Raw genomic sequence first — 11,212 nt, 5'->3', positions numbered from 1 at the left:
TGTTTTCCCTGGTTGGCTCTGTTCAGCCCAGCGGCACCCGTGTCTGTGGAGACGCGGGGGGGCAGCGTTTCTATCTCTGCCCACCTCTGCTGCGCCACGGCCCCCAGGGAGTGAAGCTGGGAGGGGACACACCGCACAGGTAGACATCATCCGCCAGGGACTCCCAGAGGACAAGGATCACATGGGGTCACCTGAGAGGAAAAGGCCCAGGTCCAGACATGGAGCTCGGGCCTGTGTGAAGTCAGGGCAGAGACGTGCGTGGCTCTGTGCCAGGGGAAAACGTCGGAGCGAAAAGCGGTTCCACCGACAGGGAAGACGGACGCCACAGATCAGAGATTGGCCCTGGCCCCATTTATTACAAAATAATGATTACAAATCTGGTATAAAAAAGACCCCGGGGGATCCCTGGCGCACCTGCCACACCCCCACCCCACAAAGCCGCTCCCTCAGACACCTTGGCGGGGAGGGCTCTCAGATGCGAAGGTCCCCAGCCAGGAGGGCACTGTACCGGGCAGGTGTGAGGGGCAGGTAGGCACCCCCAGCCCGGTCCAGAACGTAGAGGGGGTCAGACAGTGCGCTCGGGTTAAAACCCTCCTTTGTCATCCGAACCTTCTGCTGCTTGAAGGTTTCTGTGGTGGCCAGAGACTCCTGGAAGGGGTGTCAAAAGGGGTTGAAGGAAGGAAGGGGTACTTTGCCTGAATTCCGTCAAGGGGCAGGTCCCGGGAAAGGAGGCATGAGGTCAGGGTTTGGGATAGGGGGTCACAGAGAAGGAGCCAAGCCCGGAGGGGGGCATGAATGACGGACAGAGAGCACATCCAGGAAGGAGCTGTTCTTTCCCGCCAGGGACGGAGCTGCACAAGGACCCCCGCGCGGGGTTTGGAAGCCGCTGGCCGCCGCGGGTGCAGGGGCTGAGAGGTGGGAGCAGGAGGACTCGATTACCTGGAGCCTTAGGAATCGAGGCCAGGCGTAAGGCGGCAGGTTCTCAGAAACGTGGCTGTAGAGCTGCTCAAGGTCCAGAGAGTGGGGGGGACGCAGAACCAGGGCCGCCATCCCAGCCCTACCTTCGTGCCCTGGTGGTGTCGGGGGAAAGGCCAGCTGTTGTGGTGAGCCGCTCTCAGGCCGCATGTTCCCTGTGCCCAATACCAGTCCGGGGTGGCAGGCCGGCTGCCCTCCACCTCCCGTGTCTTGGCACCTGGCACGGTAACTCCGTAGACGTTCACCTCCTGAACAAAATCCAGGGACTCCAAGGCCTCCGCCACCTCGGTCGTGGCCACGTTCTCCCCTTTCCACCTGCAAGAGGGCAGAGATTCGGGGCCTTATGGGGGTGTGGGGAGGACGCGGTCAGGGCGCCAGATGGTCACAGGGAACAAGGTCTGAGAGGAGAGCTCGGATGAGTGGCTGGGTTTGGATGGGAGTTAGTTAGGTTTAAGGGGGTTTGGGTCACAGAGGTCAAATGTCCAGAATAGGAATCAGGGTGTCCTGGACAGATACCGGAAGGTGTCTCCAGTACGATCACGGAAGCGAAGAAAGCCTTGGTCATCGCAGACCAGCAGGTCCCCAGTGTTGAAGAAAACATCTCCAGGCCGGAAGACGTCCTTCAGCAGCTTCCCGCGGTCCAGCTCTGGTCCCCCAGCATAGCCGAGGAAGGGGGACTGTTGGCTCACTGGGGCCACCAGCAGCCCAGGCTCACCTGCAGAGCCGCTGGGGTCAGGGGGAGCTGTCCACCTCGCCCAGAGCTTCCTGGCCCCTCGCCCCACTCTCCAATTTCAACCCTCTGCCGGCTGCACCCCCCCCCCAACCTGAGCACCAACCTGGAGATGTGGCCACACAGTGCCCCTGGGTGTCCCGAACCGGCTCCCCTGTGGTGACATCATAGCGAATCAAAGAGAAGGGGAAGACATGCTGGGGGAAGGGAGACCCCGGCACTGGGTCATTTCAGTTGCACGGGCCCCTCCCTGCCAGCCCCCACCTTCCACGGGGTCTCCAGCTCCTCCCCCACCCCTTACCTTGTAAAGCCAGGAAGCACGCCCCACGGCACCTGGCTGGCCCGTGTAGTTGAAAGTGGCAACATTGCCCTCCGTTAGGCCATACGTCTCCAGCACCTGCAGCGGCCCGAAGCGCCGCACAAAACGCTCCCAGGTGTCCGGGCGCAGCCCGCTGCCCACCACCAGTCGGACCTTATGCCCCCGTTCCGCCTGGCTCTGAGATGAGGGGAGATGGGCAGAAGGTTCAACGGCAAGATGTCAGCTCCCAAAAGGGAAGCCCCGGCATCCCAGGCCCCTCACCCCACCCTGCCTGCCGTTCTCGTCCAGCCCCCAGGCAGGCGTCCCAGTGTCTCCTGCCAGCTGCCCATCTCCCTGCCCAGTGGCGGCAGCTCTGCCCAGGATGTGCCCACGCACCGGGGGCTGGTTGACAAGGTATCGGCACAGCTCCCCGATGTACTGGAACACCGTCACCCCGTGCTGCTGGCAGTCATCCCAGAACTGGCCAGCTGAGAACTTGGACTTGAGCACCACTGTGGCCCCTGCCACAGGTGGGGAGAGAAGGGAGGAAGGAAGGTGAGACTGAGGGCTGTGGGGGGAGACCTGAGCCCCTCCCTCCCGGACACCAGCCTTCACTGCAGTGTCCTTCTGGGAAGGCCCTGCTGGGACAGTCAACAGCAGCCCAAGGTGGCTTCCTGCTTTCCCTCCGGTGCCCCAGAGAGGTTAATGCCCTCTCCCTACTTCCCGTCCCCAAACGGTGCATCCTGTATGCCTAGGCCCCCAAGTCCCAACCTTCTTCTCCGTTTGCTTCTCCCTGAGCTGACATGCTCGGCCCTTCACCCCCCTTCCCCTACGTGGAGTCTGGAGGCCTCCCTAGTTCCTCAGTGTCTAGGTTGTGCGGGTGATGCTTCTCCATTGCAGCAGGAGCTCTTGGAGAGGAGACCTCTGCCTCCTCCCTCGTCTGGAAGCGTCCCCAGGTGAGCGTACCACAGTAGGTACTTAAACGTTTGCTAGGGGAAAAAAAGTTTGCTGGACGACTGAAGTTTGGGGAGGGTCGAGGTGGGAGTGGGAGAGACTGACCAATGCCCAGGCAGCCCACAATGCCCAGTAGGGAGCCAGACATGTGGTAGAGCGGGAGGGCAAGGTAGATCACATCCTCCTGGTGGGCACCGCACAGCTGGTAGAAACCCTGGCACTGCAAGATCTTCAGGTGGCTGATCCGTGCAGCCTTGGGGAGGCCTGTGGGTGATGGGGGAGATGGGTGGAAGGGTCTGAGCTCCAGGCCCCGCCTCCCTCAGCCCCTGCTGGGTAAAGAGGCAAGGCTGAAGCTGACGCCAAGCTGTCCTGGAGATGGCGGGAAGTTCAGGGAGGTGGAGAAATGACGAAGCGCGGCAGAAGCGAATACAGTCGTGGTTGGGATCTTGGGATGGGCCCGGGGAGGGGGGTGGAGGAGTGGCCTAGGAGTTGAGGCCACGGTTCCTGTTCCTAGTGTCTTGCCTTTCTCTGCCTTAGTTTCTGGCAAGGGAGTCTGGTGTCCCGTGCTCACCCGTGGTGCCGGAGGTGAAGATGTACAGGCACGTGTCCATTACGCTCTGGGGGGCAGATAGGTACCCGGGCACCGGCTCATCCGCTTCGGCTGAGGCCTCCGCCAGCACATCGCTGATTCCGGCCAGACGGGTTTCGGGGCCTGCAGCCCAAAGATGGAGCCCCATGGCTCTCAGGGCCGGCAGGTCAGGCTCCAGGGACTCCAGGAGCTCTGGATGGGGTGGGAAGGCAAAGCTCGGCGGCCCAGAATGCCTCCCCACCCCGCAGCCCACTTGCACCGCCCTCGCCCCTCCCCACCACCTCACTCCTCCGGGCGAGGGCGAAGGGTGCGCATCTTCCGTCACCGTTCTGGGAACCGCAGACGCAGCCCCGTCGCTTCGCAAAGCCGAAGCCTCATATCCCCAAGCACCCTTTCCAAGCCCCTGCGAGCCAGCTGGGCCCCTTCTGCGGTTCCGGCCTCACCTGGCGCCAGCACCAGCGCGCGCGCGCCGCAGCTGCGGAGGCAGTGCAGGAGGGGACCCCGGCGCAGGGCGGCGGGCACAAAGGCCGCGCGCAGGCCGGCCTTGGCCAGCCCGAACCAGAGCCACAGGAACTCCGGGCAGGCGGGGAGCAGCAGCGCCACGGTGGCCCCGGGGGTCAGAGGGGCCGCGGCGCCGCCGCCCGGCCCCGCGTCCCAGCCCCGCGCGCGCAAGAAAGCGCGCGCAGCCCGGTTGCTCTGACGCTCGGCCTCCGCGTAGCTAAAGCGTCGCGCGCCGTGAATGAGGAAGACGTGCGCGGGGCGCTGCCGGGCCAGCTGCGCGAGGCGCCAGGCCAGGCTGCAGCCCCCCTCGGGGCCCCTCGGGTCGGCGGCGGCCGCGGCCAGGGCGCGCGCCCGGAGAGCCCGATTGCAGCGCAGGACGCGCACCGCGAAGGCCAAGTCCGCCGCTAGCCAGCGCAGCCGCGGCCAGATGTGCAGCGTCCGCAGCAGCAGCAGCAGCGGCGGCAGCAGCAGCAGCGGCGGCAGCAGCAGGAGCCCGGCCATGGCGCCCTCGTCCTCCGCTCGGCGCCGCCGCTCCCTCCCGAAAACTGGGGCCGCTCGCTTTTGCGCGGAGACCTCGCCTTCCCGGGAGCGCGCGTGCGCAGGCACACGCCCCTTTCCCACCCGCTCCCGCCCCCCCACCCCCACCACGGGCGCGGAGCCGAGGCCAGGAGGTGCGTGGGGGGCGGCCCCGCGCTCCCCGCCCTCCCCACCGCCGCGCTCGCTCCCCGACGGCCGGGAACCCACACCCTCCCGGGGCCGGGTTTTCTCCCACAGAGCTTCCCGGCCCGAGGCCACCCCAGCGTCTCCCCAGACACACCGAGGAACTCGGGCCTCCGGGCCTGACCCGCGCCCTCCCCCGGCGCCAGCAGCGGCGCCAGGGGATGGCTGGGGGCCCGGACGGCCCGCGCTCTGGAGGGGCGACGGCGGAGGCCCCTCCCTTCGGGCAAGGGCGCCAGTAACTGGGGCCAGTGAATGCTTTCCATCCAGGTTTTAATTGGGGAGGAGGAAACGGGAAGGATGGGGGTGGGGGTGGGGGTGGGGGTGGAGAGGCCGGAGTAGTTAGCTTTGAGGGAGGGGAGACTGGATTCGTAACAGACCAGTTTGAAGGCGGGGTCTGTCCTCCACCCAGACTTCACTCCTCCCTCCTCAGTCAGCCTCCCGGCCAGCCAAGGGGGCTCTCTTCTGCGGGGACACACGGATGGGCAAGTGGCCAGGCCGTGGAACAAAGAGGGTCCTTTCTCTCTGGGATGTGAGTGCGGTCACTAGGCGCACTTCGATCCTTCAGAATCCGAGTTGGGGCACCCCTCACCCCCAAGCAGTCCTCCGGTACTTGGTGACCACATAGACCTCCTCAACTGGACAAATACTTAGGCCGAGGAGAGAGGCGCAGGGAGGGGCAGAGTTCAGCAGGTAGGGAGATGGTACCCCGACAGGTCAGGGCCCGGCCCACAGCCCACGTCAGCAGGGAGAATGGGCAGGTGGGCGGTGTAGAAGCCAGAACTTCTCTTGCTCCAGACAAAGGGGTGGGCAGGAAGGCAAGAGGGGCCCTTGAGGGGCCACAAGGGAGAGGGACTCCCTGTAGGTGCGCAGGGTAAGTGGGGGCAGCTACTCAGGCACAAATGAGGTTCTGGCTTGTTTTATTGTCATTTAAAAACTTTTAAAACGCGATTATCTCTGCCAACAAAACAAAACAAAACAAAACAGACAGAGCCGAGGAAATAGGACCATTTGACAGTTCTGTGGACATGGCTCCCTCTAGGGAGTCCCAGGGCTCTGGCCCAGCCTGGGGTGCCAACATCAGGTCAACACAAGCTTCTAGGCCGGTGGGGCCGCGGCCTCCCTCTCTGGTCCCTGCCTGAACTCTTGCGGCACCTGCCCCACGTTAAGAACAGGCAGGCGGACCATGTCACTGACGAAATGCCCACTGCACGCAGGAGGACAGAGGGCAACTATGAAATGCGTGTTCAGGGCAAACCAGGGCCTGATGGGTAGCGTGGGAAGGGGCACCCACACACCTTTCTTCATTCCCATACCTGGCCTCTCTGGCCAGCAGCCCCATCTGCCATTTCTCTTCTCTTTGGGAGGCTGGGGAGGGGCAGGGGTGGAAGACCCGCACGGGCCAGGTTTCCTGAAGCCTCTGGCTTCAGCGGGATGTGAGTGGGTGGGAGCAGCAGTGCGATGGGGCCGGAGGCCCCTGGAGAGGAAGGGGGCAGGGGCTGGGGCTGCACGGCGGCTTCTCAAGGCTGAGCCAGAGAGGGCAGCGCGTCCTTCCCACCAGGTGAACTTTGGGCTGGGGGACAGAGCGTCTCCCCACCATCTCCCCGGCCCTTATTAACCTCCGAAACACCAAGGGGAGGAGGGCAGTCTGACCAGGGTTGGGATGGGAGACACAGGGCTCAGTCACTGTCAGACCCCACTGCAGAGGACCCTTTCCGTTTCCGCTTGGTGGGCTTCGGTTTTGCGTCTTCTTCCTCCTGAAAGAGATTTCAGGGGCGGGGGTGTCGTTAGCCCGGGCAGCCGCTGGCCCCAACCGCACCTGCTCCCACTGTGGCTGCCGTGCACGGTGGCGGGGGTGCTCACGGAGGCACTGCTGGAGCCGGACTCTTCCTCGGCGTTGGGCGGCTGGGTGGCGTTCTTGCGGCTGCGGGGGCTGGACAGAGCTGCTTTCCTCCGGCTCTTGGGTGGCTTGGTGGACGAGTCCTCGTATTCCTCAGCCAGGGAGAAGAGATCGCTGAACCTGAGGGAAAGAAGAAGGCGCCCTCAAGCACACTCCTCCCAGCCTCTTTTCCTGCCCCCTGCCCGGACCTGTTGCCCTTGCTGGTCACTGAATCTTCATCCCCAGCAGGCTTCCTCCCCCGGGCCTCCCACCGCCTCCCGAGGCCAGAAGTGCCAGCAGCCTTACTTCATCTTGTGGGCCTCATCACAGCTTGCCTGCACGTGCTGCAGGGCCTGCAGAATCGGGGTCTGGCTAAAAACTGGAGGGAAGAGGGAGAGCGGGGACGGAGGGGCAGTGAGAGGGGCAGGAGCTCATTCGGCTCTCCGGCCCCCACCCCCACCCGTTCGAGGGCCGGCCTGAGCCAGGGCAGTGCCATGCACGATAGGCTCGGGGGTCTGTGGTGCATACAGTTCTGCTTGGTGTTGGTCAGGTTGAGACGAAGGTTGTCTAAGTGCTCCAGGATCTGCTCCAGGGTCAGCTGGGCCAGCTTGCTGCTGGAGCTCCTCAGGCTGCGGGAAGTGGCGCGGCCAGAGTCTGAGCTCAAGGGGAGTGGGACACCCTCTCCACCCCGCCACCCCGAGGTAGCCCCTAAGGGGCAGGCTGGAGCAGAACAGGGGCCAGCCACCGGGCGTTGGGCCAAGCGGGGAAGGGGCCATCCTGGACCATGCAGCTCCAGGCCACCAGGTGTCACCCCTAGCCAGGCGGACAGCAGGCCCGGGTCCTACCTCTGCCTCTTGCGTGGGAGGCTGTTGTTCTTGATGAGCAGGGACTTGATGTGCTCGGCCAGCAGCTCATCATGCTTCATGCACCAGTGCCGCAGGATGCTGGTGGTGAACTGGTCGTCGGGGTGGCACGGCCGACTCAGCACCATCTTCACCATCTCCTCGCTGGGCCTGGGTGCGCGAGAGGGGTGGGTGGGGGGTGCTCAGGGACCCCTGCTCTCTCCTGCCTACTTATTCCCCAAACCTCAGCCCTCAAACCCCACCCGAGTCTGCAGCTTCCTGCTCTCACGCCCTCTCCCTCTTCTCTCTGGGCCCAGGAATGCTGGTTCCGTGCTTTGCCGAGCCAGGACACAGACATGATTCTGCGGATTCTGTGGTGGTAGCTGGCACGTGCTGGGGAAGCGGCTCACCGAGTCCCCCCCCCCCCCCCCCGACCTTGCCCAGAACAGTCAGGAAATGGGCCAGGGAAGCCAAAGGACAGAACGGTATTCAGCCCGAGAAGGCGCTGGGGAGGGGCTGGCGAGCCACAGCCCCCAACCTGCCCACTTCCTGAAGGACATTCCGTACCACCTCTAATCTCTCAGGAGAGAGCAGAGAAGGTGGAAGGTGGGCAAGAGATAGGAGGGAACGGACCCACAGCTGCTGGGAAAGCGCCAGCACTGGAGGGTGGAGGGGCCTCCTCCACGGGGCCTCAGGAGAGGGGGGGATGGGGAGCAGGAAACAGGGATGTCCGGTCCCCACCCCACCCCCTCCTCCCAGGGCAGCTCCTGGTGGGCAGGGGTGCAAAGTCGAGAGGAAGCCCAGATCCCAGGGGAGCTGCTTGGTTGTAAATCATTGTGGGGGAAGGGCAGAACAGCAGATGTCCACAACAGGAAGAAGTGTGGCCGGCTTCCTGAAGGAGCAGGACAGGAGCCCTTTGCAGGGGGGCTATCTTTTGGGACACTGTGACTGGGAGCTAGAGTCCCCGCAAGTAGAACTCACTTCTCTCTTCGGAGCTGAAGCAACAGGCAAGACAGGGCCTCTGGGTGCTCTGTGGGGTGGGGGTGGGGGGCAGAGGCTGTTGAGAGGGCGGCAGAATTCCAGGGAGAATCCTAGCACGTCTCCCATCCCCCAATCCACAGCCACTCAAAGAAGCAAGGATGGTCTTCCAGGGTAGAACAACCCGTCCCTGCTCCCGAGCCCCTGGCTCCTGCCTGGCATGGCGTGGGCCAGCTTGCAGGACACCCCTGAAGAGCGGAGGTGACCGACAGGGAGCCTGGCCTTCAGCACTTCGCCTTCCGGAGGGGCAGCGGTGGGGCCCCAGCCTTGCCCCGTCCCTCCCCCAATTCTCCCTGCCCGAGACCCTACTCACCTTTGTATTTGAGGTGCTGCAGGATGGGGATTATGGTCTCCAGGGGGATGTTGTGGGCCAGGAAGAGCTGCCAGGCACAGTACTGCTCAAAGGTCTCCCAGTCCAGGCTCTGGACTGCAGGGGACAGAGAAAGGGGTGCGTTCTCTCTCTCATTAGCACACACACACGGGGCTAATCCACAGACTACCAGCATCCCAAGCAGGGCTGGTACGCAGGTGAGGACAGTGACCCTGACGATGCAGTTACTCTCCCTTTCCACACAAAGTGTTATTTTCAAAGACTTCATATCGCTTCTGTATTCCCACAGCCTAAGCAAGAAACAGATCCAGAGACCCTGCCCAAGACCACACAGCAGGGCACAGTGGTGGTCCACCCCATCCACAGCCCCAGAGTCAGCTCCGCTGTTACTAGGAAATACCCAGGGCTGCCACGCCTCTCTCCCCCAGGTGTCTGAAGCGGTCTGCTCACTTACTGAGAATATTGAGGACTGAGTCCTTTCGAAACATAACCAGGTTCCCCATCATCACATGGCAGACCAGCTCCTGGAGCTAAGGACGGGGAGGAAGAAGGCAAAACCCATTGGTTCTAAAAGAGGCCAGGAAGCTAGTATGGAGGGAGAAGCAGGAGGCCTCACACAGGGAAAAACCAGGGGAAATGAAAACCTAGTTTAAAGGGCTGGGGATGAAATGATGGATGCTGGGGTATCTGAAGGATAAAGGGGCTGGTAAAGAGCAATAGGCCTGTTTGGAGGCAAAACATTAAAAACCAAACACACAAACAAACCAACCATTAAAGTGGTTTCCACGCCCAGATAACAGAGGGAGAAGGGCAACTTGTCTCCCTGGCTCGAGTCTGGGCCTGGGCCCCGACCCATCCCAGCCTGTGCCTGGGGAGGAGGGAAGGGCTGGGAGGCAGAACTGTGGGACAGAGTGTAGCTAGGAGAAAGGCAAAGAAAGAAGGGCTCTTCTCTCCTGAATGGGGCAAGTGAGTGGCGACGAGGGGCAGAAATGGACCCGAGCTCAGTATGAGAACGCATTAGCAAAGCTGCAGTCTCCCGGGGTCTGTGCACAGTGGAAGGCCAACGGCCTGATTATTTTCACCCTGCGCCAAGGGGAAGGCCAGCTGAGAGCGAAGAAACAAACCAACAAACAAACAAAAAACACCACCTTCTCACTTTCCTTGTGGAACTGGAGTGTCCAGATAATACAGAGAATGAGCCCAGCCTGCCTCCCAGGGGGTCCCCTTCCCTGCTAGCCCCCCTGGCCTGAAGTGCACACAGGTGCAAGCCAAGGCCTTGGCTCCCGTCAGCTGGCTTCCCACGATGAGAGCTCCTTGTGCACCTGTGCAGAGTCAATAACAGCCACGATCATGTTCAGCAGCTCGCCGCTCCGCAAGGTCTCATCTGGAAACTGGACAGAAAAAGACAGAAGCTGGGGCAAGAGTCCAGGGTACCCCTGTGGGCTTGTACCTCATAATCCACCCCCTCTCTTCCCGCATGCTCAGGGGATGGCAGGGTTAAGCAGGATGGTGGGGTCGTAACACGAGTCCCTAAACAAAGATCCAACAGCTGTGAAGCCAGGACTCTAACCCTTTAAGAACTGAAATTTGTTCTCTTTGTGTCTGTGTGTGTGTGTGTGTGTGTCAGGAAAGGAATGGGGAACCATCTAGAGATGAAACCAGAACCTGAAAGGACTGGACGTGACGGTGAGTGCTGAGCTGCAGCGGTGACAAAATAAACGTTCCTGTCTGGCAATAAACACAAACCCGCTCTATGCTAGCCCTCAGGCACAGAAGGGAAGGTGCGGAGTGTGTTTGGGGTGTACGAGGGGCAGGAGGCTTCCCTTCTTGAGAGGCAGCAGAGGAGGAAACTGCCGCGTGCTGGTCATGCCCCCTTCTTCCGCCCCTGCAGCTTCTGGGGAGATCACAGTTCCTCCTGTTGCGCCCACACCCTGTTTCCTGATGTCCCTGTGCCTGGGAACTTCACCCAGAGGAGGAAGAGAGGGTACCTCCTCCGATGTCCCAGTTCCTAGAGAAGACAGTGAGTGAACAAGGAAACGCAAGTCTCCACCACAAAGGCTGTGGTCTTTGGGAGCCACTAGAGAGAAACTGAGGGTGAGCCATCAGATGGCAGGAGGGCCTGTAGTGTGTGAGTGTGGCTGCGGCTGGGGGACCTGTGCTGGGTCCAGAGGGTGTGGCCGGAGCTGGGAAGCCAAGTGTACAGGCCCAGACCACATCTCACACCACAAGGCACAGAACAGGAGACGTTTTGTAACTTTTAACAGAGGGGGGCCCATCGAGCCGGCAGGGGTGGGTGAAGTAGGGTCAGGGTCGTATGCAATGAGGCACATGGTGTCGTGAGCCTGCCCTGCGCAGCCG

The 11,212-nt window shown here is 62.4% G+C and overlaps 2 protein-coding genes across 2 annotated transcripts in view; both read right to left on the bottom strand.

Moving 5' to 3' along the window:
- Positions 1–329: 329 nt before the first annotated feature.
- SLC27A3 (solute carrier family 27 member 3) lies at positions 330–4,639 on the bottom strand. Its single transcript, XM_025915197.2, has 10 exons — positions 3,990–4,639; positions 3,529–3,738; positions 3,063–3,221; positions 2,400–2,524; positions 2,007–2,201; positions 1,812–1,902; positions 1,492–1,690; positions 1,193–1,290; positions 940–1,070; positions 330–648 (listed from the first exon to the last, which is right to left on the bottom strand). The coding sequence occupies exons 1-10, from the start codon at positions 4,546–4,548 to the stop codon at positions 472–474; spliced, it is 1,944 nt and encodes a 647-aa protein (XP_025770982.2). The 5' UTR covers positions 4,549–4,639; the 3' UTR covers positions 330–471.
- A 1,028-nt stretch (positions 4,640–5,667) lies between these two features.
- The window catches only part of INTS3 (integrator complex subunit 3), a 39,390-nt gene continuing 33,845 nt past the window's right edge, over positions 5,668–11,212 (bottom strand). The window contains exons 22-30 of the mRNA XM_086694036.1: positions 10,177–10,245; positions 9,309–9,384; positions 8,837–8,950; positions 8,467–8,515; positions 7,489–7,656; positions 7,172–7,272; positions 6,950–7,022; positions 6,628–6,784; positions 5,668–6,521 (exon numbers count right to left, since the gene is read on the bottom strand). Of these exons, the coding sequence (XP_086550162.1) occupies positions 6,444–6,521; positions 6,628–6,784; positions 6,950–7,022; positions 7,172–7,272; positions 7,489–7,656; positions 8,467–8,515; positions 8,837–8,950; positions 9,309–9,384; positions 10,177–10,245 (885 nt within the window). The 3' untranslated portion in view covers positions 5,668–6,443. The remainder of the gene's footprint in view (positions 6,522–6,627; positions 6,785–6,949; positions 7,023–7,171; positions 7,273–7,488; positions 7,657–8,466; positions 8,516–8,836; positions 8,951–9,308; positions 9,385–10,176; positions 10,246–11,212) is intronic.

Source organism: Puma concolor, chromosome E4, assembly GCF_028749965.1.
Source record: "Puma concolor isolate L17-30 chromosome E4, mPumCon1.1.hap2, whole genome shotgun sequence".
Lineage (NCBI taxonomy): Eukaryota > Metazoa > Chordata > Mammalia > Carnivora > Felidae > Puma > Puma concolor.
Note: the sequence above shows the minus strand (reverse complement) of the source record. Positions and strands in the feature narration are given on the sequence as shown.